At 31.1% G+C, this 27,746-nt stretch overlaps 3 protein-coding genes across 4 annotated transcripts; all 3 read left to right on the forward strand.

Moving 5' to 3' along the window:
* The first annotated feature begins 839 nt into the window (after window positions 1-839).
* Window positions 840-5,665, forward strand: LOC105780030 (calcium/calmodulin-regulated receptor-like kinase 1). The gene is made up of 8 exons (XM_012604109.2): window positions 840-1,031; window positions 1,883-2,247; window positions 2,767-2,920; window positions 3,362-3,488; window positions 4,327-4,412; window positions 4,537-4,608; window positions 4,803-5,006; window positions 5,085-5,665. The coding sequence occupies exons 2-8, from the start codon at window positions 1,934-1,936 to the stop codon at window positions 5,415-5,417; spliced, it is 1,290 nt and encodes a 429-aa protein (XP_012459563.1). The 5' UTR covers window positions 840-1,031; window positions 1,883-1,933; the 3' UTR covers window positions 5,418-5,665.
* A 703-nt stretch (window positions 5,666-6,368) lies between these two features.
* On the forward strand, window positions 6,369-8,666 carry LOC105780037 (50S ribosomal protein L24, chloroplastic). 2 transcript variants are annotated; one of them, XM_052631166.1, is made up of 5 exons: window positions 6,369-6,551; window positions 6,633-6,656; window positions 7,401-7,439; window positions 7,887-8,117; window positions 8,295-8,666. In XM_052631166.1, the coding sequence occupies exons 1-5, from the start codon at window positions 6,444-6,446 to the stop codon at window positions 8,523-8,525; spliced, it is 633 nt and encodes a 210-aa protein (XP_052487126.1). In that variant the 5' UTR covers window positions 6,369-6,443; the 3' UTR covers window positions 8,526-8,666. The 2 variants fall into 2 exon arrangements, with proteins under 2 accessions (XP_052487126.1, XP_012459575.1); XM_012604121.2 differs by lacking the exon at window positions 6,633-6,656 and having other exon boundaries at window positions 6,372-6,551.
* A 15,576-nt stretch (window positions 8,667-24,242) lies between these two features.
* LOC105780046 (acyl carrier protein 2, mitochondrial) lies at window positions 24,243-27,499 on the forward strand. The gene is made up of 2 exons (XM_012604144.2): window positions 24,243-24,575; window positions 27,052-27,499. Exons 1-2 carry the CDS (start codon window positions 24,348-24,350, stop codon window positions 27,226-27,228), a joined length of 405 nt encoding a protein of 134 aa, XP_012459598.1. The 5' UTR covers window positions 24,243-24,347; the 3' UTR covers window positions 27,229-27,499.
* The last annotated feature ends 247 nt before the right edge of the window (window positions 27,500-27,746 follow it).

A 27,746-nucleotide genomic window follows, 5' to 3' on the forward strand; every position in this document is an offset into this window, starting at 1 on the left:
AGGGATTCACAGGTCAATTTTGCATTTAATCCACTCCATTAATTTTTTACTCCTTAATATCTAATATAATCATCATCACTATTCTAATGTGCCTGAAATGTAAAATCGCAATTAAATATGCATCGAATATTAATAGACGAAAAAGCAATAGAATAGAGTCAAACCCGTGGTTTACGTGATTTAAGATTCAAAATTTAATAATGGCATATAAATAAATTAATTTTGTATACGTTCAAGTGTAAAATCGAGATCATATAGAAAATGTAAAATGATTTATTTGACCTTCAATTTTATAAAAAAAAGAGTTATTTTAGTCATTTATTTAAAATTTTCTCTCTTTCAACCCTTAAACTTGCACTGTTTATCAAATCACCCCAAAATGGATAACAAAATTAATGTTTGTTAACTTTGATGACGTGGCATCCACGTGGTTATAAGTAATTAATTAATTTTTATAAAATTTGATGTGATTTGACAAATAATACAAGTTTAAGGACAAAAGAAGAAATGAAGGACTAAAATAAGTTTTATAAAATTTGAGGGTGAAATAGGTCATTATGCCTGTATAAAAACTTAAATAATACAAGTCTAATATAATTAGATAGGGATGATAATTTTGAATCCCGGAAATTAATCAAAACATAAATTATGAAAGGAAAGAGATGGAGTATATACTTGTATAAAAAGAAATGTGCTCAAAATATCAATTTCTTCCTCGAAAGGGTAAAATTGAACATCAAAGGCCACGTTTAAGAACCCAAAAATAACCGCGTTTATTATACAAACGGCGAGTCACGTTTATTTATTTATATATTAATATACTTAATTTTTAGAAAGAACAATCTCTCCAACAAATACCAGTGTTGTTTTTTTCCCAACTTTCAGAAAAATCTCTCCTCCTCAGTTCTCAAAGTCTAATATTCTTTCTTTAAAATCCCCTCTCACTCTTCTTTTCTATTTGTTTCCCCCCTCGTTGCTCCAAAGAGAACATGTAACTGAAGAAATGTTTTTTTTTTCGTATACTAGAAAAGGTAGCTTTAAAAGTTAATTTATTTTGGTTTATTTCTTCATCAACGCATCGAATTTCACTTTTTTTTTATAGGAAAAGATTCTGGAATTTTTTTTTTCAAAATTTCCGGGCTTGTTGTCACTTGTCATACTTTCATGGGTTAGAAGTTCTCTGTTTCTGGGTTTTTTTTTTCTTTCTCCCTTTTCCTTTCTTGCTTTGCACTCTGTTTGGTTGGTGAGAAAGCTTAGGAAATAGAAGTTGGAAACTGAAAGTGAAAGAAAGAGTTAGGTTTTACTTAAAAGCTCTTTGCTTTCTTGAAACTTTTTTTGGACTTCTTAAACTCTTTTTTCTTAGTAACCATACAGATCAGTTTTGTTATTCTTTTTTTTTTAAATATGTAATCAGCAGAAATTTTCAGTTTTTTTTGTCCATAATAATTAATAGGTTTCTGACCAATGTTAATCGGATCAAGTATATTATTTTTTTCAAATCACAAAGCTTTAGGAAAATTATTGGCTTTCTTTCTCTCTCTCTATTTTTTTTTCTTTTCTGAATTTTGTTTCCTGGGCTTCTTTCCAATCGGTTTCTTCTCACATTTATGTGAATTTGAGTAGTTTTGGTACAAAACTATTCATATAGAAGACTAAAAGTTGTTCTTTTGTCATGTATATCACTTTTGACTTTTATTCCATTTGCTGTGATAAATGCCATGAAATGAAAGTTCTAAACTTGACCTTCTAGTTTTAGTAAATATTAGCATTATTTGACTCAGATTTGTATTACAGTTTTTTTTTTTTAATTTTTTCTTTTCTTATTGTCATTTTGTTGATGGTTTAGAATTGGCTTGATTTGACGCTAGAATTGTATTTGCAGTTGTTTCAATGGACTGGAGGCTTGAATAGCAAATAATAAAAAATAGTAGATATGAGAGGGGAATCATCTGGTTTGGTCATTGGGATTTCTATAGGAGTGGTGATTGGTGTGCTTTTAGCTATTTTTGCACTGTTTTGTATAAGGTATCATAGAAAGAGATCCCAGATAGGGAACAGCAGTTCCAGGAGAGCTGCAACTATTCCTATTAGGGCTAATGGAGCGGATTCTTGTAACATGTTATCCGATTCAACTATGGGTCCTGAGTCACCTGTGAAATCTGGGAGAAATGGAATGTCTATGTGGCTTGAAGGGCTTAGAAGAAGCAATGTTGTCTCTGTGTCTGGAATACCTGAGTATTCATACAAGTATGTTTCTTTTGAAACTTATTGTACTTACGCATCATTAACAAAATGTTTCTTTCTTTAGTTTTATGTATTGTGTTCATGAGTCGACAAGATGTGTTAGTAATTAGTTTGTTTTGTTATCCATGTGATATGATAAATGATTTAATGGCTGTGGGAAGTTACTTTGGTGGTCCATTCATAAATAACTTTGATTAGTTTCATCATGCCTTGTATTTGTGTCCAAAGTAGATAGCTTGATAGGAATTTTCAAGGAATTCCAATTTTGGAACCTGTGAAGTTGTTTGTTTTCAGTAAAAGTAAGCATTCTTGATCAGAAACTAACTGAATTTCTTTCATTTCAATACTTTTTACTAAGATTATGGCCTGAACTTAAGAATGTGTTTGAGCCCTTAATACTTCCATTCATGCTATAGCAACCTTGTAGTATAGTTTGGTGGTTTGAGGTAGGAATGAGTTTATATAGCATGAGCTTTTTCCTTTATGTTCTTTGCTAATTCGTTGATGGTGCCACGCATGCAGGGATTTGCAGAAAGCAACTTATAATTTTACAACACTAATAGGACAGGGAGCATTTGGTCCTGTTTATAAAGCTCAGATGTTAACTGGTGAGACTGTTGCAGTAAAAGTGCTTGCAACTGATTCTAAGCAAGGGGAGAAAGAGTTCCAGACCGAGGTAGGGAAGGTCTATAGTTGATATTCACATTGGAATATTTTAATGGCATAATTCTTCTGTTCTATGTTACATTTCCACATAAACAATAGTTTAATAGGATTATTCTTAGTTCCTACATGATACTGCCACTTTAGAATCATTTTCTTGCTTCTTAAGTGAAAGCTACATGTTCTTTGTACTAAAGCAATGAGGTAATTAAAACACGGATTGCTTGGACTGTCATATTGTCTAGAAAAAAACTCCACAAAAAGCATCTGCTACACAAAATTCAGGGAAAACTAGATTATCCAATCAAAATCGTGCACAATGTCTCACCCAACTTACCAGTTTCCCTTTTCTAATGGATATGCTGATTGCATTTCTCCGTATGTGCATGTGTGCTTTTTGTTGTTCCTTCCCGCACTCCTGCTTGTTTAATGTTTCATCCTCATATCATTTCAGGTTATGTTGTTGGGAAGACTGCATCACAGAAACCTTGTAAATTTGGTTGGATATTGTGCAGAAAAGGGTCAGCATATGCTTGTCTATGTGTACATGAGTAAAGGCAGCTTGGCTTCTCATTTGTACAGTAAGTACACTGTCAACTATCCATTTGAAAGATTAGTATAATGTTGAATGGCCAAAGCTGAAATATTGTAATATGAACTTGAATATCAGCTGGTCTCGCTCTTCTCTAGGTTAAGATTTTTACAAAACAAAGTTTTCTGGATCATTTGCATTCAATATTTTCCAACACAATTTGCCTGTTGGTTCTGTAATATGTTGCCTGATTTTGTTTCTAGTTCATTGAGCCATTGATTGTCATGTCAATGCTAAAAAAGCAAAAAACTACAATGAGTTGGCCAACCTTGCTGATAGCATGCTGTCATCGATGCCTTTTGTATAGAATCCATCCTAAAACCACCTAATTATAGGTGAAGGGGCCCATCTTGAATTTAAGACCCCAGGAAACCCAGTACTTAATAGATATGGGGTATCACCGCTTAACACGACCTGTCATATGTAGCTCAACTAGGGCCTACGTGGACAACCTCACTAGGGGACCTCAACCTCACATGGGGTTAGGCAAGAAGAAAAAATACACTAGACTTTAATATAATGTTAAGCATCCTACATAAAACCTACTGGTAATAGGTGAAGAGGTCCAACTCGAATACAACATCACAGGAAATCCAATACTTAACAGATATTTTGTAACATCTCATAACACTTTACATACTTAAATTATGCAAATGAATTGGTGTGGTAAAAATAAGTATGTAAGTTGCATTGGAATACAATTAGCTTTTGTATTCTAAATCATCAAGAAATTAGGGTTTAGGAGGAACTTTATAGCTGCCTGCTCGTTGAAATTTTGATTCATATACACTTGCTTTTATTAAAAACAGCATTTCATCTTTGTGCAGGTGAAAATCTTGAACCTCTGAGCTGGAACTTGAGGGTTTATATCGCTTTGGATGTAGCCAGGGGCTTGGAATATCTTCATGACGGGGTAATATTTTTTATTATTTGGACTATAAATGGACCTGTCTTTGCAGGCATGTAGCTGCAGACTCTTGTGCATGCATTTTAAGTTTTTGGTAACATTTATAAATTTATTTGTACTTACTTTTCAGGCTGCTCCTCCTGTAATACACCGGGACATTAAATCTTCCAATATTCTGTTGGATCAGTCCATGAGAGCCAGGGTAAGTTCTTGTAGATTGATATTTATATATTGCTATAATAGAAGCATGTGGATTCTGTTACGATTCCATCTTACTTTAAGGTTGGATAAACCTTTTAACATTATCCTTTGTCGAAGGGACCTCGTGTACTATGGTATAGTTAAGTACATTATTAAATAGATGACTTAATCTTGTGGGAATGCCATCATAAGCAGGTAGCAGATTTTGGTCTTTCAAGAGAAGAGATGGTAGACAAACATGCAGCAAACATACGAGGAACATTTGGATATCTTGATCCGGAGTATATATCCACAAGGACCTTTACTAAGAAAAGTGATGTCTACAGCTTCGGGGTATTGCTGTTTGAACTCATAGCCGGCAGAAATCCTTTACAGGGTCTCATGGAATATGTTGAGCTAGTAAGATCTCTCTTTTTGCTTTGTTAAAAGTTAAGCTTGTATCCATGTTCTGAAATATGATAGTGAAATGACAAACAGGCAGCTATGAGTACTGAAGGGAAAGTCGGGTGGGAGGAAATTGTGGATTCACGATTGGACGGTAAGTTTGACTTGCAAGAACTCAACGAAATAGCAGCTCTTGCGTATAAATGTGTGAATCGTGTTCCCAAAAAACGACCTTCCATGAGGGACATTGTGCAAGTGCTAACACGAATCCTTAAAACAAGACACCGCAAGAAGCATCAGAAGTCCCTATCTGCAACCGCAGATGAGGTTTTGGTCGACATAGAGCAAGGAGAAACAAAGAACCCAATAACCGAACACCAGAGAGAGGAGTCGATGGACAGTGCAGCTGACACCTTTGAAATGTAACATAGCTGATACCAGTGGCTCTTCTATTTGTTAATTTGTTAAATTTTTCTTGGATTTGATCTTCGTTTTGCGTGAAAGCAGGTATGTTTTTAGTGTTTCAGGTCTCTTTTGAGTGAGTTGTTTAGGGCAAAGGATTGTTTATAATTTGTTGTAACATAGCTCTTCCTCCATGCATTTGCTGATCTAATTTTGTATATTAAATACTTCAGAAATGAAAGCATAGATAATGTTTTTTCCTGCAAATCAAACTTAAACATTTGAGCAAATTTAATATTATCTACTTAGAATTATTTACATGCATGGAAAATATATATATATTTTATTTGAAGTGTTTATATCCAAACAAAAGCACTAAATTTTTCTTCATTCATTAACATGCCAAATTTCATCATCTGAGAATATTTAATATTACACACTAGAACTAATTAAAATGCATAATTCACATTTGTAGTTTAATCCATATGATATAATTATTTAATTCAAATGTAAAAAAAAAAAGAATCTTGGATTTTATAATTTTGAGGAAAGGTTAAAATATGCACCAAGTCCCTATACTCTTTGTATATTTGAAATTATGTCCCTTTATTTTTATGTTCAGATTTAATCCTCTCTACTTTTTAAACTTCAAATTTGAGTTCCATGGCGTGACATTTTGAAATAAAAAACTCACTTGTTGTTAGCCATGTAATGAAAAATTATGTTATAATGAACCTGAATTTAAAAAAATAAGTTTAACGGTGTTAGCAATTAGATTGTATTTTTAAATTCAAAAAATAGAAGGATTAAATTTAAATGTATGAAAAGTATAGGGATTTAGAGCATATTTTAACCTTTGAGATTTTTTTTTATTTCCAGTTTTAAGCCCACAAAGCCCATCATATTTGACCCATGTCCAAAACTCTGTCGTTTCCAACATTATCTATGGCTTCGTTATCCACAATTTCCACATACAATATTTATCGTCATCATCAAAATAGTAGCTCTCGGCATCTCAAATTACTGTAACAGTTGAATAAGGCAAAAATAATGGCAGCCATGGCTGCGTTGCAAAGCTCAATGACTGCTCTTTCTCTATCCTCAAACTCCTTCTTGGGCCAACGTCTCTCAATTCCTCCTTCTCTCTCCCCTCTTCACGTAAGTTCTTTTGTTTTTTCCTCTCAAATTTTCACCTCTTTTTTTTCTCTCTAATTTACACATTTTTCCTGTTTTTTTCAGTTCTTTGAAGGTTATATGGAAATGGTATTTCATAAATTTTACTTTTCTGCAGTTTTTTCCTTAGATTTCTTTTGGCCAAGTCTAAAGCAACTTGCTTTATTTTTTTGGTGTTACAAGGACCAAACTTTTGACAGATAAAAGATATATAATTTACTAAATTATTCCATTTTCTCTGTTTTGATTGATTCTTTGTTTTAATAATATAAACTGGTATCTGTTTGTTTAGTATTTTAGTAAATTTGAGCTCAATTAGATATTATTGCTTAAAGCAGTTCTGTTTTGAACAAGGAGATTGAATTGGTTTCTTTGAAACTTTAGAACTGAAATTGATGACTATAAGTCTATGATTATCCAATATGTGATAGACTTGCCTATGTTTTTTAGATAATTTATGTTCTGTCAATGCAAGTTCACAATCTATTGAATGTCTCTCCAATTGCAACCAAGGGAAAGTAGATACATTATTTTCAATATTTGCATTTTTTAAACTCTTTGTGATAGGTAAATAGTCTTTAACTGTTCAGTTTGCTATAAACTGTGCTTTGTAAGATTGATGAATGTTCTTCCTCTGTTTAGAGATGTCGTTTCCATGTATTAGGTCTCTGTTGATTATCTCTGTGATTTGTAACATGTGTTCAAATTGTTTTCTGTGACAGCTAAGCTCTTTGGCCACTGGTTATTCTTAAACTAGAATTTGACTCTGTGTTTCATCGATAATGTGGTACTGGAAATTTTGGTAATAATTCGCTGTTTTTTTTTTCTATGCAGATCAAACCAAGAGAGAATCCATGTCTCATTGTAGTGAAGGTTAGTATTCTGCTTCCGTTTTATCACGCAATTCTTTTTCATATTTTAGCCGAAATTCTGTGCAAGGATGGAAAAGCATGAACCATAGAAACACTAGAGCGGAACACACGCCGCTGCCTTTGATTAAGTACCTTAGAGTTTTTGTGGCAATAAAATATGCAAATTAAACCGTTTCATGGTGGACTTTCCATAGGAAAGATCTTTCATTGATGAATAGAAGGGATATATACTTTGATTTTAATTTTAGATTTGCCTAATTCAAATTACTTGTGCTAGTAACCGTGTTGTTTGCTTAACTGATAAGCTCTACTTAATTAAGTTCAGGCATTATAAAATTATGGCCTTATTGTGAATTCTGCATTCTCTTTGAAAAGACTATTATTGACACGCGTTGGTTTTCCCTGATATTTTCTATTTCTTGTTTTTTTTCGCCCTTGAATGTCGCAGCTTAAACGATGGGAACGGAAGGAATGTAAACCGAACAGCCTTCCAGTTTTGCATAAAATGCATGTTAAGGTTGGAGATACCATCAAAGTAATATCGGGTCGTGATAAGGGCAAGATTGGAGAGATAAGCAAGATCTTCAAGCATAACAGCACCATTGTAGTGAAAGATATAAACCTGAAGACGAAGCATATGAAGAGCAGAGGAGAGGATCAACCAGGACAGATAATTAAGGTCAATTTAATTTATATTCTTCAATTATTTACCTTCAAAAAGGAAACAAAAATGCTTATGCTTTAATTGATCGGAGTACATTTCACTGCACTACTAGTTCCGGGTTCCTTTTCTTGCCTCCCATCATGTATGTTCATCTCTTTTTCACTTCTGATGCTTTAATTGTGGTGTTTCCAGATTGAAGCACCAATTCACAGCTCAAATGTGATGCTGTATTCGAAAGAGAAAGAAGTGACGAGCCGGGTGGGTCATAAAGTGTTAGATGACGGGAAAAAAGTGCGGTACCTCATAAAGACGGGAGAAATCCTTGACAGTGACGAGAATTGGAAGAAACTGAAGGAAGCTGCAAAAGAGAAAACTGAAGTAGCTGCAGCTGCTCCTGCTGCGGATACGGGTGCTGCCTCTTAGAACCTAAAATATCATAAAACTTGAAAAACTAATGTGGCTTCTGGAAATTTAGATTATTTTTTATCTGTAGTCTTCCATCTTTATGCACCAATTACTTTTAAAATATAGTGGAAGGTGGTCAATTCTTTTTCCAACAGTAAATATTTGTGTTGATCAATGGTCGGATATATTTGTCTGGCAAACCAATTTCTTGCATCTAGGGTTGGATAAATCTGCTATCAATCATGTTGATGTGAGTTTTGTAGGTTGGAGTAAAATAGTTGAAGGTAATTTGCAAGATGAGAAATGAGTTTTATCTCCAAAGCATCTTCCGATGTAATAAGTCAGCAAAGGTTTGTGGGTGAAAATAAAGTTAATACCACGCTAAGTATGTATAAGCTTAGTGTCGAGTCCAACTGCTGACGCTTAAGGGAGTCAGAAATATAATTTTATCATTACGTTTAACTTATAATTTTATAAATTTTGAAAGGGATGAGTCACGTTTTAGCACTTGAAGTTGGCCGCTTTTCCAAAGTTGATGTGCCAACAGAGACTAGAAAAACATTAAGAGCGTGTTCGGTTCAGTGTAATAGGTAATCCATTACGCCCCGATTACGCGCCTATTACATTACCCACCTATTCCGGCGTTTGGTTCGTTGTAATCGGTATTACGCGCCTATTACAATACCGACTTAATCCCCAAATTCACAGCTTTTCTATTCCCTTCCCAAATCAACGCTTACCCATTACGTCCGGCTTCCCTTCCCAAGTCTCTGTTTTACCCTCCCTCCCTACCCGAAATCGACCTCCACCCTCTCCTTTTTCTGTCCTCATCATTTCTCCTCCCATTTCTTTACCGATTCTCTCTCTCGGTCTCCCATTTCTTTACCCGAAATCCACTGCTTCATTTTTTTCTCTACGGTCTCGGCGTTTGGTTTTTGTTGAGGTATGAATCTTGAACGATTAGCCTATTACATTGCTTTCATTGTGCTGCTGCTGATTTTGGTTGATCAATTGGTTGATCAGTTTGTTTTTATGCTTTCTTGTTATCTAACTTTCAGTAGTGTTCGATTCAAACGATAGTTATTTGTGTTTCTCATTTGAATCCTCTTTATTCCTTTGTCCTTATGTCATCTTGTTTCTGACAATGTAATCCTCTTTATGTATTTTTTAAGGCATTTTTGATGAATTAAATCTGTTTCGTCTCCCTTCTTCCTTTCTCCTCCTCCTTGCTATTCTGTCTCTATTTCTTCTATTTTCTTCTGAATTCTCTGCTGTTTCTGTCCTCCTTTCTTTTTCTGCTTTTCTTCTGGCTTTCTATTTTGTTCCATAACAGCGTGTTTCCAATTTGTTCTAAATGAATCCTTACGTGATCGGTGATTCAGTGATCTCTCTTTCTCTTTGTTTGTATAAATTCAATTGAAGAATCATCTGAAAAATTAATATATATGTAATAAAATTAGAAATATTAGAACAAAGTGCAATCTTACAAATCGTCCTATACACCGCATTATTTTCCTATTTATTAGTTTCTTAGTAATGTGATTCAATAATGTTTATATACATAGTTGATGGATTATTGTTGTTGTACATATTGAGACATATTGAATGGAAACCACCTCCTGCATTGAATCATGCAAAGTAATAAATTAATTGTGTTTGCTGGAGTTGGAGAGTGGATCTGGTAGTATTTGATACTTATTTGGACATAACTATAGGATATGATCTTCAAGAATATAAAATAACAAAGAAAATTGAGTATACTTGCATATTCATATTCGATACTCACCTAAAATCTAGATAAAATAATGGTAACTAAGATAGAATGTAAATAATCTGGATAAGGTATTGGTACAATCTTTATTGGTTTGGAGAACCGTTTAAAGGGAATTGAAAATCTATGTTATTCGAACACCTCATTTTTTTCTTTATTGGGTAATACCATGATTGATTTCATAGTGATTATTCATAGCTGTTTGGATTGGTTTAACAGGGAATGTTGTGTTGAAGACCATATTTTCCTTGTTTGAAATTTGTAAATGTCTTCAATAAAAACTATCAAAAGCGAAGATTGTTGGTACCAGTTACATTATCTAGATGCAACTTCAATTGATAGGATATTATATCTCAATTAGATAGGGCGTATGACTGGGGTTATTATCACCAAGCAAAAGTAAACAGAAGCAAAATAGAGGAAATGTTGAAAAATGAACTGTGCAATTACTGCATGCTTAATCTCCATAAAATTGGGAAGATTAGGACTTAATATTCTTAAATTTGGAGCATCTTGATGTCTTAAATTGTCGTGGATCTTTATCTTCAAATTATTTGTCACTGCATAATGTGGGAGAAACCTGAGGTATGATCTTTAAGTTGTCATTTTTTGATGCATGCGATGTGATGAGTTCTCAATTGTCATCACTAGGAATAAATCATTCTTTATGAGTAAGGAGTAATGGCATTTTCTTGTGTGTTAGGTATTAAACTTCCTAGGGCCTATAATTCTTTTTATTTTCTGTTTTGCGTTGGATCTTAATTTCTTGATACCGACAAGTCACTTATTCTGAATTTTTTTGTTACTTATTTTCTAACTTTGAAAATGCTTATTTTGTATGAATTTTGAAAATATCAGTTAATAATATTGAAATAAACTTCATTATTCCTCTTCTTTTTAAAAAAATGGTTTAAAGGGTTGGTAAATGTTTGGTTTTGAAGTTAGAAATGGATGTAGTTTGACCATTTAATGTATGGCAAGCAAAATTACGTAAAAATATAACAGCTGAGCTCAGTCTATGATGCAGAGTTGACATTTTATAGTCTTCGTTTTTAATTCTACCCTGCAAGTCAAATGTGAATATATATGAATTTGATTGTTTGGTTCCATCCCAAAGATTTCATGTATGAATTCACACACGGCCTTAACGCGGAAGAGGATCGAATTCGTTAATTACTCTTTAACAGTTTATTTGTTGTTTAGTTGAATAGATTTTGCGGAATCACCCATTTCCTTTGTTTTTATCTTGTTTTCATAATGTTTGCTGTAATATTGATTTTGAATCATATATATTCAAAGTCGCCAAGTTGGTATATTTAATAATCTAAAGGATTTGGTTACTAAAAGAGAGCGCTTTGGTTATTGGATGATGAACCAAAAACTGATTTAATGTTGGAATTATTAAATGAATAAAATTGAAGAGTATCCTCTTTATTGATTTTTGCTGTCTCTCAACACTTAATCGATTTCCCTTTTCTCATTACAGGTTCTTTGTTCCAACACTTCTTCATCGCAGTCGTCCCGATTTGCTCATTCTGAGTTAGTTTTCCATTGGTATTCATGGTTTTGTTTGTATGTTTTCCCCGATTGCATGTTTGTATTGCTGTAGAAGCTTTTGTTGTTTCCTTTGTATGGTTTTGTTTGTATGTTTGTATTGCTCATTGTAGCTTTTGTTTGTATGGTTATGGTTATTGCTGCATAATTATTGTTCTTTTTTATCACCAATTTGTACGTGGATGACTCGAAATGGCACACACACACTTTTTCTTTCCCTTATTCATTTGCAGAAACAATGAACCATACCCCAATGTCTTATGACCTTTATCTTTTATTTGATATTTTTCTTTTCTGGATTATTAAAAAAATATTAAAATTTTTTTTAAAAGAAAGTAGTATGTATTCAAATCTAAAGTTGAAAATTTTTTGAATTTAAAATAGGTTATATGTTTTTACTAATAGGTAATATTTTTTTAAAGAAAGTAGTATGTATTCAAATTATTGGTGTACCAATGCACCAACTTTTACTAATATATAATTTATTAGTGAAAGCGTACATAAAATCAATGTGATACAAATTTGATATATAATTTATTAGTGAAAGAGTACATATAAAGAGTACATACAAATTTGATACTAATATATAATTATGTTCAACCTTTAATTGATATTATTCAAATAATAATAATTATGTTCAACGTTTAATTATGTTCAATCTTAAAGAGCATTATGCCTACAAATAATGGGCTTAAATCACAATTATTTGTACATGTAAATACAATACTAGATTTCAATCTTTTCCAATCATAATTGCAAATCTTTTCCAATCATAATTGCAAAATTAATCAATGATCAAACTTTGAACATGCTTTATTAAATCTTCAATTTCATTATACGAAATTATATTTAAATTTAAATTTAAATGTCCAAACTAATCAATGTTCAAACATTGAACATGCTTTAATTAACTAATCAATATATTTATACGAAATGAAATGTTCAAACTAATCAATGTTCAAACTTTGAACATGCTTTATAATTTTAAATTATAATGAGTTTAGTTATAATCTAACAAATACCAACAATTAATTTTAGGTCAATTAATTTTAGGTCAATTATACATATTATATTAAATTTTAATATATTTAAAATGTAATTAAATATATTATCTTTCATTATTATTTGGGTGATTGATAAAGAAATGAAATTAAAGTTGCAACGATATCATTTAATAGATATTTTTTTGCTTCGTGTGTTCTAAATTCGTGAGTTTTGTTATAATGTGTCTTCTAAATGTTGCAGTAATGGCTCGTCTGCCTTTAATTGCACAAAGTGTGAGGCGTAAAAGAATTGGTATTGCTGTGACAATATGGTTGGAAATCTGTAGAATTGCGATTTGGTTCTTATCTAGAATGGGTGCCAGCCTTAGCCTACATAGACCAAGGATTAGGTCTTATACCTTAGATTTTTATGCAAAACGGATTATGTGAAAAGGCTTGTATATGCTAGTGACGAGACCTGTATTGAACAACTTAGGATGAATAGAGTTGCTTTTTTAAACTATGTGAGATGTTAGAATCGATTGGGGGATTGAAGTCGTCAAGGTTCATGCTTGTTGATGAGCAAGTAGCAATGTTTTTACATATCATCTCCCATCACATGAAAAATCGAGTTATCAAGCATCACTTTAGAAGGTTTGGGGAAACTGTTAGCATGGCATTTCATAGTGTTTTAAATGCTGTCATACGCTTACAAGATGTGTTATTTAAAAAGCCGGAGCCAATTACAGCCGATTCTTCTGACACAAGGTGGAAATGGTTTAAGGTATTGGACTGAGTTTTATATATAGCTTGTACAACATTTAGGTCTTTTAGATTTAAATTAGTATTCTAACTCAAGGTTTTATATCATGTGATATAGAATTGCTTAGGTGCTCTTGATGGAACCCACATCAAGATTAGGGTTCCAACAGTTGATAAACCTAGATATCGAACGCGAAAAGGTGACATAGCAACAAATATGCTAGGTGTTTGTACACCTGAGATGCAATTTGTTTATGTTCTTCCTGGTTGGGAAGGTTCAGTTGCCGATGGACGAGTTCTTCGAGATGCCATTAGTAGAAGACATGGACTAAAAGTTCCTCATGGTAAAGTGTATAGTTAGAGGACTTTGAATTATTCATTAAGATCAAACTTTGTGTCTTTGAATTAATCATTTAAAAAATTATTTTATAGGTTGTTATTATCTAGTTGATCTTTGGATACACAAATTGTGAGGATTTCTTGCACCATTTAGAGGACAGCGATATCATTTGAACGAGTGGCATCAGGGTTATCAGCCAAGTTCTCCGCAAGAGTTTTTTAATATGAAACATGCCTCAGCACGTAATGTTATTGAAAGATGCTTTGGCTTATTAAAACTTAGATGGGGAATACTTAGGAGTCCATCGTTCTATCCTGTAAGGGTGCACAATAGAATTATTATTGCATGTTGTTTGCTCCATAATTTTATTCGAACCCGTATGAGTATTGATCCCATTGAAGCGGAGGTGGTAGAAGGATTACCTAGTAATGTGGTAGATGACGATGAATCGAATATCACAAATATTCATCCATCGGATGCTTGGACTAGTTGGAGGATGGAACTAGCCAACCGAATGTTCGATGAATGGCAAACATCTAGAAATTAGTTTGTGAAACTTTTGTGAAACTTTTGTATTGATTTTTGTATTGTACTAAACTTGTTGAATTATAATTTAATTTCTTCCCATTCAGCATCTGTTATAATTTTAAATTTTTTGTGGTATGAATCATATATATTCGTGATATTGAACTTAATTATAATTTTATAAAGTGTTCACCTTTTGAATCATGATATTAAAATAGTAATTAATATAATTTGTTTTCTTTTTTGTTCTTAAGATCATTATGTCAGGTGTTCCAGAATCAAATGCTTCTTCTCAAGCTTCTCGAGGAAGCAAAAGAAAATGGGTTCCAGAAGAAGATGCAGCATTGGTTTCCTGCATGGTGGACCTGCACAATGTTGGAACATTTAATGCTGATACCGGGTTCAAAGCCGGTTATTTAAACGAGTTGGAAAGAATGCTACAAACGGTTTTACCAAATGCAATGTTGAAGGCGAAACCTAATATTGAATCGAGGATTAGGTTACTAAAAGGAGTGGTCAATCGTCTCGACATGCTTAATGGCCAAAACAATAGCGGTTTTGGTTGGGACGAGCATAAGCACTCGTTGTTCTGTGAAGATGCGGTTTGAGACTCCTATTTAAAGGTAAGATTATTTCAAGTCTTTATTATCTTATTTTACCAAACTTATGACTAATATGATTTCCTCATTTTTAGAGTCACAAAGAAGCGACTCAATTCGGATATCGTACTTTCCTTACTACGACCGACTTACTACCATATACGCAAGAGATCGAGCAAGCTGGAAAGATGCTCAAACAATTACTGATGTTCTTGAAGAAATAAATCTGAGGATGTACGTACTACGGTATGGATGAAGAAAGAAACTCATTCTATGATCTGAAGTCGACATCTCTTTGGATGACATGGATGTTTTTGCTGCGGAGCCGCAACGAGATAGAGACCAAGGGGGTTCCTCATCTTTAAACAAGAGAAAGAAGAAATCTGATGCTCGTGATATGTCTTCTTCATTTGATGAGGCTGCCACTTTATTGGCCGAAAACATTAAGGCCGTTGGCGATCAAATCAGTAGGAGTATTGCCTCGGAGGTGGTAGTTCAGCAGAAGTCAGAAGAATATCAAAAGATGGAAGAGAAAGCTTCAAATTTATATTCAGCCTTATGAGAAATTGAAGGTTTAACCGACGATCAGCGGTATGATGCTTTGAGTAAAATTCCAGATCATCCAACTCAAATGATCGTTTTCTTTAGTTTACCTTCTGTTGCCCGATTGGAATGGGTCAGAAGATTTCTTTCTCACCATTAAAAATCAATGTTCAAACTTTTTGATGTTGTAAAACTATATAACATATGGATTATGATGTAGAATTTCATTTTCATCTAACCTTTTCTTAATATAAGTTAATTATGTCTATGCAGAATATAATTCTCAAGTTATATATTGATTTTAGTAAATTCATATAAGAACATTTTATTATTAAGAATTTTATGAAATTATATATCATTATTAAATTATATTTAATATTAATTATTTTAAATTGTATAAATTGTATAAGAAAATTTATTATCAAGAATTTTATGAAATTATATATTATTATTAAATTATATGTAATAATAATTATTTTAAATTATACAAATTCATATAATATAATTTATTAGTTATAATTATTTTAAATTTTATTAAATCATATATTTTAATTAAAATATATTTAATATTAATTATTTCAAATTATCTTTTATAGTATCATATATTATGATTCGAGTAAATTCATATAAGAATATTAATTATTAAGAATTTTATTAAATTATATATTTTAATTATAATATATTTAATAATTTTTATGTTAATGTGTCTTTTATAGTATCATATATTATGATTTGAGTAAATTCATATAAGAATATTAATTATTAAGAATTTTATTAAATTATATATTTTAATTATAATATATTTAATAATAATTATGTTAATTTATCTTTTATAGTATCATATATTATGATTTGAGTAAATTCATATAAGAATATTAATTATTAAGAATATTTAATAATAATTATGTTAATTTATATTTTATAGTATCATATATTATGATTTGAGTAAATTCATATAAGAATATTAATTATTAAGAATTTTATTAAATTATATATTTTAATTATAATATATTTAATAATAATTATGTTAATTTATCTTTTATAGTATCATATATTATGATTTGAGTAAATTCATATAAGAATATTAATTATTAAGAATTTTATTAAATTATATATTTTAATTATAATATATTTAATAATAATTGTGTTAATTTATCTTTTATAGTATCATATATTATGATTTGAGTAAATTCATATAAGAATATTAATTATTAAGAATTTTATTAAATTATATATTTTAATTATAATATATTTAATAATAATTATGTTAATTTATCTTTTATAGTATCATATATTATGATTTGAGTAAATTCATATAAGAATATTAATTATTAAGAATTTTATTAAATTATATATTTTAATTATAATATATTTAATAATTATTATGTTAATTTATATTTTATAGTATCATATATTATGATTTGAGTAAATTCATATAAGAATATTAATTATTAAGAATTTTATTAAATTATATATTTTAATTATAATATATTTAATAATAATTATGTTAATTTATATTTTATAGTATCATATATTATGATTTGAGTAAATTCATATAAGAATATTAATTATTAAGAATTTTATTAAATTATATATTTTAATTATAATATATTTAATAATTATTATGTTAATTTATATTTTATAGTATCATATATTATGATTTGAGTAAATTCATATAAGAATATTAATTATTAAGAATTTTATTAAATTATATATTTTAATTATAATATATTTAATAATAATTATGTTAATTTATATTTTATAGTATCATATATTATGATTTGAGTAAATTCATATAAGAATATTAATTATTAAGAATTTTATTAAATTATATATTTTAATTATAATATATTTAATAATTATTATGTTAATTTATCTTTTATAATATCATATATTATGATTTGAGTAAATTCATATAAGAATATTAATTATTAAGAATTTTATTAAATTATATATTTTAATTATAATATATTTAATAATAATTATGTTAATTTATCTTTTATAGTATCATATATTATGATTTGAGTAAATTCATATAAGAATATTAATTATTAAGAATTTTATTAAATTATATTTTAATTATAATATATTTAATAATAATTATGTTAATTTATATTTTATAGTATCATATATTATGATTTGAGTAAATTCATATAAGAATATTAATTATTAAGAATTTTATTAAATTATATATTTTAATTATAATATATTTAATAATAATTATGTTTAAATATGATTAAATTATTTATTATTGATATTAATAATCTTATTAAAATTTAAATAACAATAACAATAATCATTTACCAAAACAAATTTATGCTAAGGGTATTCTAGTCATTTTAGTTTTTTCCATTATGCTATTACACCTCTATTACATTCAACCAAACACAAGAATACTATTACGCCTCTATTCTATTACATTCAACCAAACAATTGATTTGCTATTACACCTCTAATCCATTACACCTCTATTCCATTATGTCTCTATTCCATTACGCCTCTATTCCAATACAGCGAACCAAACGTGCTGTAAGTATTAACATGGAAAAGTGACTAAGTTCAAGGGCTAAAATGCAAGTTATCCCTTTTTCTGGAAAGACCTATGTGCGGCCACCTGAAAATAACCATCGTCATTACTGAAGTTTATAGGAAGTTACATGTTTTGTCGTAATAGTTATAATTAGGGTTAATATTTGTCCTTTGTCAACGTCGCCACTCATACATATTTTGATACTCATACTATAATGCTCTTAGAATATGATAAAGTAACATTAATAATTAATAATATGATAAAATATGCCAACATCGTATTATGGCACATAGAAAACATTAATAAAAATTCTTTAATATATATAATTTATAAAAATTACATCTAAAATGAATCTAGACAAAAGGCTGTCTAGATTAATTTTGAATCAGCTTTTTAGTAATTTTAATTTTCTAATTTCAAAATAATAATATAAAAACTTGATGTTTTTAGAAAAAATGGGGTATTTTTAGGAATTATTAGAAATTTTCATTTTTTGGTATATTTTGATATTTTTCTTCTATTTAGAAAAAATCGCAAGTGTTTTATAAATTTTAGAATATTTTAGATTTTCCTAAGTAATTTTTCATCTTAAATAAATCCATAAACTTTGCTTCATTTTTGCTCAAATCTCTTCTCTTTCTCAGTCAAAATTTTTCATACATAGATGATTCATTTGCTTCTATAATTGTAGGGTTTGCTTGGAAATTCTAGTTGAACTTTTTTTTCATTTTTTCAAAAGTTTATTGATTTTAATCAGTTATCATGAGTTTTGACTGAAATGTTTAAAAATATTTTTAATTTTTACTATTTATAGATTATTTGTCATGATTTTTAATTCTTTGAAGTTTTATGTAGAGTTAATCTATTATTTTATGTACTTCTTATAATTATTTTTTATAAAATATAAAATTATTAAAAATATGTCAAGAATGAATTTAAGACATTTAAGTTCATTTTAACCATTTTAACCTAAATATTTTTATGTTCGGATTAATTTTTATTTAAAATATTTTTTATAAATTTATATATCATAAGAAGATTTTTTAAATAAAATATTTGTCATTTACTATCACCATATTATATCATATCATCTTATTTTAACAGATATCACAACAAATATAGCTAAATTTGGTTTTGGAAATCACTTCATTGATCCAATCCCCAAGTTGAAATTAAGGGTTTTCAAAGCATATTTTCAAAAATTGATTTAACAATTAAGATGAGATAGTTGAATATAATTCCGGTTTACCATGCTACGAAATTCCGAACACTCTAAGGCTAAATTCCTAAAATATTCCTAAAACTCCTAGGCCCTATTTTGGGGTGTTACATGCAATGGGTTGCTGGAGCCCAAACTAGCACTAGGGGCCATAATTCTATGACTGAGAGGCTTCGTCCTAATGGAGCTAAGCTATTTAAGGGAGTTATTGGGGGCGACCCCTACAGTAGCCGAGTATTGGATGAAGGCTAGTGAAAGGATATTAGATGACATTGACTGTACCCCCGAATAGAAACTGAAGGGTATTGTTTCGCTCCTTAGGGATGAAGCTTACTGCTTGTGGCAACCGGTTGTTCCGGGCACTCAAGCTAAGAGATTAACCTGGGAGTATTTTCATAACGCATTTCAAAAAAAGCATATAGACACTAGATATGTGGAAGCTCATAGGCTCGAGTTCATTGAGCTAAAGTAGGGGGATTTATCAGTGTTTAAATATGAAGAGGAATTTTTTAGATTGGGTCGTTATGCATAGGGTATGATAGCTACCAAGCCAGATAAGTGTGTAAGGTTCGAGGATGGGCTTCGATATGATCTGAAGATTCAGGTCGCCCGCATCAGAAAAAGGGTCTTTGAGACTTTGGTATAGAAAGTTAAGATTGTAGAAGAGGTTAAACGTATGGAGCATGAGAAACGAGATAAGATTAACACCCCAGTTAAGAGAGATTTTGGCCCTAGTGGTTCTAACCCGCTTCCTGTGAAACAAGCTAGGGAAGGCAAACCATAACAAAACTTGGCTACAATTGGTACTAGAGGTAGGACTTTGAATTGTGCTCATTGTGGGAGATGTCACCCGGGAAAATGTTAGAGAAAATTGGGGGCATGTTTGAGATGTGGATCATTGCAGCACCAAATTAAGGACTGTCCTCATATGAATGAGCAGATGCAAGCACTGAATCCAAATTAGAATTAGAATCACAATTAGAGGGTTGGTCAATTCCTCCTAGGGGTTAAGGTTATAACAGAACTGGTAATATGGAACATAGAGTACCAGGACAAGGTGCAAACCGGACTGGGGCGAGACAACCAGCCTTTGTTTATGTAGGGAGGCATAGAGAGGATCATGATGCAGGTGATGTCATTGCTTGTACTTTTACAATTGATTTTGTACAATACTTTACCTCGATAGATATATGTTCTACCCATTCGTATGTTGTCTGCTTTATGTCTCGTAAATTGGGAATTAGGTAGAAGATACTATCAGTGCTATTTTTGTGGTTAGTCCTTTAAGGCAATCTGTAGTACTAAATATAATTTATAGATGATATCCATTAGAAGTTCAAGGTGAAATATTTCCAACCAATTTGATGGAGTTACCATTCAACGAGTTCAATTTGATTTTGGGAATGGATTGGTTGGTCGAGCACCAAGTCAGTCTAGAATGTATAACTACACCTTTAGCCACTATCGCATCGCCTATTTTCTCCTTTTTATTTTTCCATTGCAGCCACTGATCGCCATTGTGACCATCGTTGCGCGCCGCCATGGGTTCCTCTCCTCCTCTAATTTTATTTTCTTACTCTTTCCCTTTGTGCTGAACCCCTTTAGTTTCTTTCCTTCACTCATCGTCGAACTACCACCCCCTCGTCATCGGACCGTCGCCAAACCGCCATCGTCATTTTCGTCGTCGTTAGTAACCAAATTTCTTCCCTTTTCTTCTTTCTCTATTTTTTCTTATTGTTCATCATATTAATTAAACTTACACTCTCTCTTTGCTTTAACGATTCTTTTTGTTTACTCCACTCTCTGATCTCGTTCCTCTTTCGATTCATTGTCCATCCCGATTTAATCAAGTTGTAAGTATGGGTTATTTTAATCGTAAACTCATCCTCTTGGTGATTTCATCCCTTGGCCGATTGGTATATTGGTCATAAAGACAATTATATTTTATTATTTATTTATTATCATATTCATACTATTCTTTTCAATTTTGAAGGACCAAACGTTAATATAGGGGAGACCCCTAAGTTCGCATTGAAAATCATCTTTTTGAGAGTCCAAAACCGTGGCATAAGTGTTGATGAAGCTATTAGTAATCCATCTATGAGTGATAAATTATTTTCAAACAGATCCTAATCAATAAACATTACTCATTTGTTAGACACATATTTTGAGTTAGATCAAAGTGAAATTGTTAATAAGGATTGTTGCAAATCGGATCTACGATAAAAGGTGTGGGATCGATTCTACTTTTTGTTGGTGGTATATGATATGATGTGATTATTTTTATAATAATGATGTATGTGTAAATCTCATTGTCATGACATCTGTTGCATGGTTTATGTGATATATGTGTTAATTCAAGTATGTGATATATATATGTGAGTATGTGAATATTGAGATCTCTAATCTAAGGTGACAAACATGACTAAATATATTAAAGTGATGACTAGCAAAATGTGATTATGTAAGCATGTCCACATGCCTAAGTGTTAAAAGTGATTCACATGTGTTTATAAGTGAAATTTTATGAAAGGTGGACGTGTTGGCAGTATATTTGCAAATCAGTGGTGGCTTGTCCACAAAATTTATCAGTGGTGGCTTGTCCACAAAAGTGTTATTAGTGGCAGTTTATCTGCAAATAAGTGGTGGCTTGTCCACAAATAGTGTTATGGATGAAGGAGTTCTGAGGAACTCAATATGTGGTGTGTAGCAAAGATGGGTAAAAACTTTCTATGAAATGTGCATCATTTTAAATATGCATCGATATGTCCATGCATAAGTATCAGTGTTATAAATCATGAATATTATGATGTTTGATTGATATATTTTGATATATATGTAAATATATTTATGTTGATCTTACACTGAGACTTTTAAAACTCACCCACATTACTTGTGTGTTTCAGATAATCCTCGCGGTTAGGACTCATAATCGGTCATCAGAGATGCTATCGAAAAATGGTTTTCATGATTATGATTTTTTTTATTATCATTTGGACTTTTGTGGACTTTGAATTAAAGGATCATCAAGTTGTTTTACAAATATTAAACAAGAGTTCTTTCAAATTTATATAAAAAAAACCTCGTATTTAAGAGAATTACTAGCATGTGTTTTTCCAAAGGTTAAACCAATTTACTTCAACTCAAGTTTTCACTGTACCTATGGCCTATGTAATCGCTTAGATTGAGCCGTAACGTCTAGGCCTGGTTTGAGGGGTTACATTTGGTGATATCAGAGCTCGGTTTAAAACTCAGACTATAGGTAAAGTGTTTTCGAAAAACTTCATGCATTAATGTGTTTTTGGGGAAAAACATGCCACGTGTTAAAATTATTGCAAAAAAAAAATCTGTGACTCTTGATATTGATATGAGGTAAGTGTTCTTTAGATTCGAAACTATAGACTGTGAAAATTATAGACTGTGGATTGTGAAAACTATAGACTTTGAAAACTCTAGACTCTGTAGTCTATAATAGTGAGATACGTGTTAACTAAAAGAATACAACCTCAATTAAAAAAAATATTCAAGTGATAACTTATCTCCATTGACAGACGTTCATAAAACTTAAAATGAGTACTCGTTGAGTTAGAACTCGAGGAATGAGAGCTCGCAGAGAGCAGAGTTAGGGAACCGAAGTCGACTCATTCGCATACCAAGTGTGAACCCCTGAGCTAGCAGCGAAAAATGTGGAACATGCACCCACTGTTGAGGAAAGTCAACAAGAGCTTGCGAATGAGGCTATATTGCAAGCCATGCTACGAGTGTTAGAGCAAGTAGCCAAGAGGTTTGGTGTCACAAGCCTAGGTAAAGTGGTGTTGTGATGTACCCTGAGTCACTCTGGATAGGACGTAGTAATTAGGCTTTGGTATGGTGGTTAATTAAGTGGGTTTAGTTGTCAAACGAGTTGCGATCCAATAGGTTCTTATGAAGGGTGTTTTCAAGGGATTCCACATGTTCCTATAAGAAATTTTTTCGAAGGGTTTCGTACATACTACTCCCAAACCTAGTTGTTTGGGTCATCTGCATGTAACAAAATCCAAACTTGATTTAAAAAAAAATAGTCCATCAAATGTGTTGGAGCTTTGCTAGTTAGGGATTAGCAAAACTTGATTCAATTCAAAAAAATTGAAAAAAAATTGAATTTCGAGTTATTCGAGTCAACTCGAATAAGTAATTTGAGTTTCGAGATGAATTGAATTTTACAATTCAAATAACTCAAATAATTCAAATAATAGATTGATGTAAATACCCTTTTGGTCCCTATCAATTTTGAAAATAAACAAATTGGTTTCTCTCAACAAATATTACAAAATAATTTAAAATAATTTTAAAATTCAAAATATCTATAAAATCCCAAAATTAATATTTTAAAAAGTTTATAAATTTTTAAAAAGTTATAAAAATATATAAAGAAAGTGAAAATTTTAAAATTTTTCTAAAACAATAATTTTAAAAGCTAAATAAGTTAATTAATGATTATTAAGTTTAACATACTAAAATATCTTCTACTTTCTTAAAAAAAGGTTTTTAAATATATATGGTTTCAAATTTATGTGCTCTAACATGACATTAATTATATTGTAACAAGATTTTAATTTGACATATTTAATTTTTTAATTTAACTCGAATAATTTAACTCGACTCAAATTTTATTTTACTTGACTCGATTCGAAAAAAATTAAATTAAATTAAGATAATAAATATGACTCATTAACTCAATTAAATAAAAAAAATTCACTTTATTCGATTGAAGTAGTTAATTTTTCTTTTACGCCGGAAGTAAATTTAGGATTTATTCCAAAAATATAAGCAAAGTGATTTTTCCCCTACTAGCTCTACGAAGAGGATGCGGCGTCGTATTGCGCATTGATTTTTCACTTTCACTAGCTTCCTAAGCTACTAAAGGTTCCAATTTCGCAAAGTTAATTGGGCTTTGAGGGGGAGCGCGAACAGAAAAGAAAAGGTTTCTTGACATTTTCAGCAGGTAGAAGAGAAAGGGCTATTAGCTATTGAAATGGCGGCGGTGAGAGGAGTTGTGCTAAAGCACCTGAGAGTGAATGCAACATCCCTGTCCCTGCTTCGTAACCCTAAACCCATCCCTAACGGCCACGGTGCTCTCACCTTCAACGCCATACGGCGCCGATTTTCCGATGACGTCATGGGCTCATTCCTCGACAAATCTGAGGTCACCGATCGCGTTGTCTCCGTAGTAAAAAACTTTCAGAAAATTGATCCATCCAAGGTTTTACTTTTTCATTCACTCTTCTTCTTTAAATTTTTTCTTATAATATTAGGGTATTGATTTAGTCCCTTCTTCCTTTTCATTAACCAATAGCTTCTTTTAAGCTTGCGATGCTATTTTCTTTAAATTTTTTTAATAAATACTGATTTGATTGTTCGACTTACTTTATTTATGATTGGTGAGGTCTGGTGTAGAGGAGTTGTATTTCTCCTAAATCAAACTAACCCTTCAATTATTTCGCTATAAGTTTCTTTATTTTTGTTGCTTTGATATGATAAGCTGAGAACTACGAAAAATAAGTCTCTGTTCTAGCTGTAGTTAGATGCCTTCAAATTTCTGTCTTTTAAGAGTGAAGATCAATATGAAATTGACTTGTATTCTGAGTTAACAAACCAGTACATAAGAAACTATGAAAAAAATTGTTTGGTTTATAATGTGATTTTATTTCTTTAGAGCTGATTTCTGCATGGTTCGTTTGATGTGGATGTGAAGCTTTGGTATTTTGCAAATATGAAATTTGAGGTGGTATGGTCAGGCACTGCTTAACTATTGCTTTTTCTCTCTAATAAAAAAATTGGGTGCTTAAATGAATAGGTTATTCAGTTTCTTTCAGAGGAGGAATATGAAATAGGTCTGTTGTGGGCTGGAGTTGGTTGTGGTTGTGAATTCGATATCAAATTGAAATTTGGTTGGATTGTTAGTCTAAGTTTTTGCAATATTTATGTTGTCTGGCACGTGATTGATATGCAAACAAGTATGACTTGTATAAGCATTAGATCAACTTCAATGCTAGTTGTAGTTGTAGAAGTGCGATTTTACATCTACTTGCGAAGGAGGCTTTTGTAACATACTAGTCAGACACTGCATACAAGGGATAATTATGGCTGTTGGGTATCTACTGCTTGAAAGAAGCTTCTTTCACAAGTAAAATTCGTATTTGATAAATAATTATTTACTAAATCAATATTAAAATAAAAAAATTCTATTTACTAAATATTATTTATCTATATATACTTCTCTTGACTGAGTTGATGTCATAAGTTAACCAGGAACCGATTTAGTTGGGAAATTACTAAAATATCCTTTCACCTATGAGGGTGCTTTTGTTTTTTCATGTTTTTTAATAAAATAATATTATGATAGGATTTGAACTTGGAACGTGTGAGTTTTAAACTTTTAACTTACCATTTCTACCGAGGCCTAAAAATAAACGAATTAGGGCCTAAAAATACTAGGCTTTCTTTCTTGCAAGTAAAGTTACTCGGCTTTCTTGCAAATAAAGTTTTATTCTATCCCTAGATTTAAACCCTAAAAATACTTAATAACCGAGGGGTCTATAATATATCTACTAAAAATAAATTTTATAAGATAAAACTGCTATAATAAAATAGTATAATAAAAATAAAAGCTCCTGCGTCGATGTGCCTTAGACCTAGTACTACATTTAAAGGGCTGACTGAGTTGGTGTCACCCGTCAACTGAATTCGAACTTAGTTAAACAATTATCAAAAATATTTCCTTTTATAAAATAATAAACATTATTATGAGGGTGTTTTTCTCATTTTAAATCATTTGAAATCTAGGAAAATGCACTTGATGGGATTCGAACCCAAAACACTATAGTAGTATGTTAAAAAAGCCTCTGTTTTCAACTAAAGCTTTATTTACTCTTAACATCAATTTTTTATAAATATATTTGTTATATATATTCTTTCAAGTGCCATAATCTAGTATTTTTTTTATTTAGTTTTACCTTATCCTTAAATAATTGAAAGAAAAAAAGAAAAATGACTTGTGAGTCCCTTTTCAACTTCTGTTCTCAGTTCTTCCTCAAATCCTGACCCCTCATTCCTGTGTCCAGCATGATTTTCTGTTATGATATCATCTAGTTGCATATGCATCTTCATGTTTCCCCATCCTCTTTCCTGTTGATTGCATGGTCAGGAAGAAGGAAGTGGTATGATGGAGCCATTGGTTTTTTTGCTGTGTCGCTTTATTAGACAAGTGTCACAGCACATCCTTACTTTTCTCGGCGTGTTGGAAGCATTTCTGGTTCAAACATTCGTGCCATCTGTTGGTGCATCATAACCTTCTTGATTTGTGATTTGTCCTTCTGTGAAGAACCTGGAAAAGGCACACAAACTCTTGCTATTCTTTTTTCTCATTTCTTTTCCTTTATTATTTTTAGATGACACAGTATCAATTATCAAGTTATTATGAATGCAACTTGTAGTAATTTTAGGTCTATATTACTCGGATTTGGGTGTAAATGTTGGATGTGGTTGTGAATTTTTTTCTCAGTGTTTTAATGTATTTGTATGTTTCTTGGAAGGTAATATCCTTGTACCAATATCTGTATATGCTCAGATATGGATACTTAAAAAAACCGAAGGGTCGTAGTAATATGGATTTTAGTTGCATGTAGAATCTTTCTCTTGTAAGTTTTTCACTCTGTTTAGTTTTTCCTGTTTTGCAGGTTACCCCAAATGCCCATTTTCAAGAAGATCTCGGGTTAGATAGTTTGGACACTGTGGAGGTTGTTATGGCTCTTGAAGAAGAATTTGGGTTTGAGATACCTGATAATGAGGCAGACAAGATCAGCACGATCAGTCATGCTGTCGAGTTCATTGCATCTCACCCCCAGGCAAAGTAGACAGGAAATTATGACTCAAATCTTTTTCTTTATTTTAATTTGTTCATGTGAGACATGAAACTGCATTGGATAATTCCCCAAATGCCTGTAGTATCCTCTGGATCAAGGGTCTTGGGTTAGTTTTGATGTTCACTGCCTCAACGCTGCTGTTCTAATTCATAAAATGTAATATTGCTATTTTGTTTATTTTTCTTGACCATATTTCATTTTAATGTAATAAATTTGGATAATTGGTCTAAGAAAATAATTATACTTGATCTCAGTTTCATTAGTTTGGCATTGCTTGATTTCATCTGGGAGGAAACTTTAGCTTCTATAATTGTCTAGTCGGTTGGCAATTCTACTCGACTATATTTTCATATCGTAAACATGGATTCATCCCGCGCATAAATTTTCACGCTTTCAGAATCTTAATTACCGTATTTATTTATTTATTTTTTCTGTAATTTAGTCTTCCCGATTCTCTTTGTGCACATAAAATAACGTTTTCATTATACAATTTCATGTATTTAACCAAT

Source organism: Gossypium raimondii, chromosome 1 (genome assembly GCF_025698545.1).
Source record: "Gossypium raimondii isolate GPD5lz chromosome 1, ASM2569854v1, whole genome shotgun sequence".
NCBI classification, from domain to species: Eukaryota; Viridiplantae; Streptophyta; class Magnoliopsida; order Malvales; family Malvaceae; genus Gossypium; species Gossypium raimondii.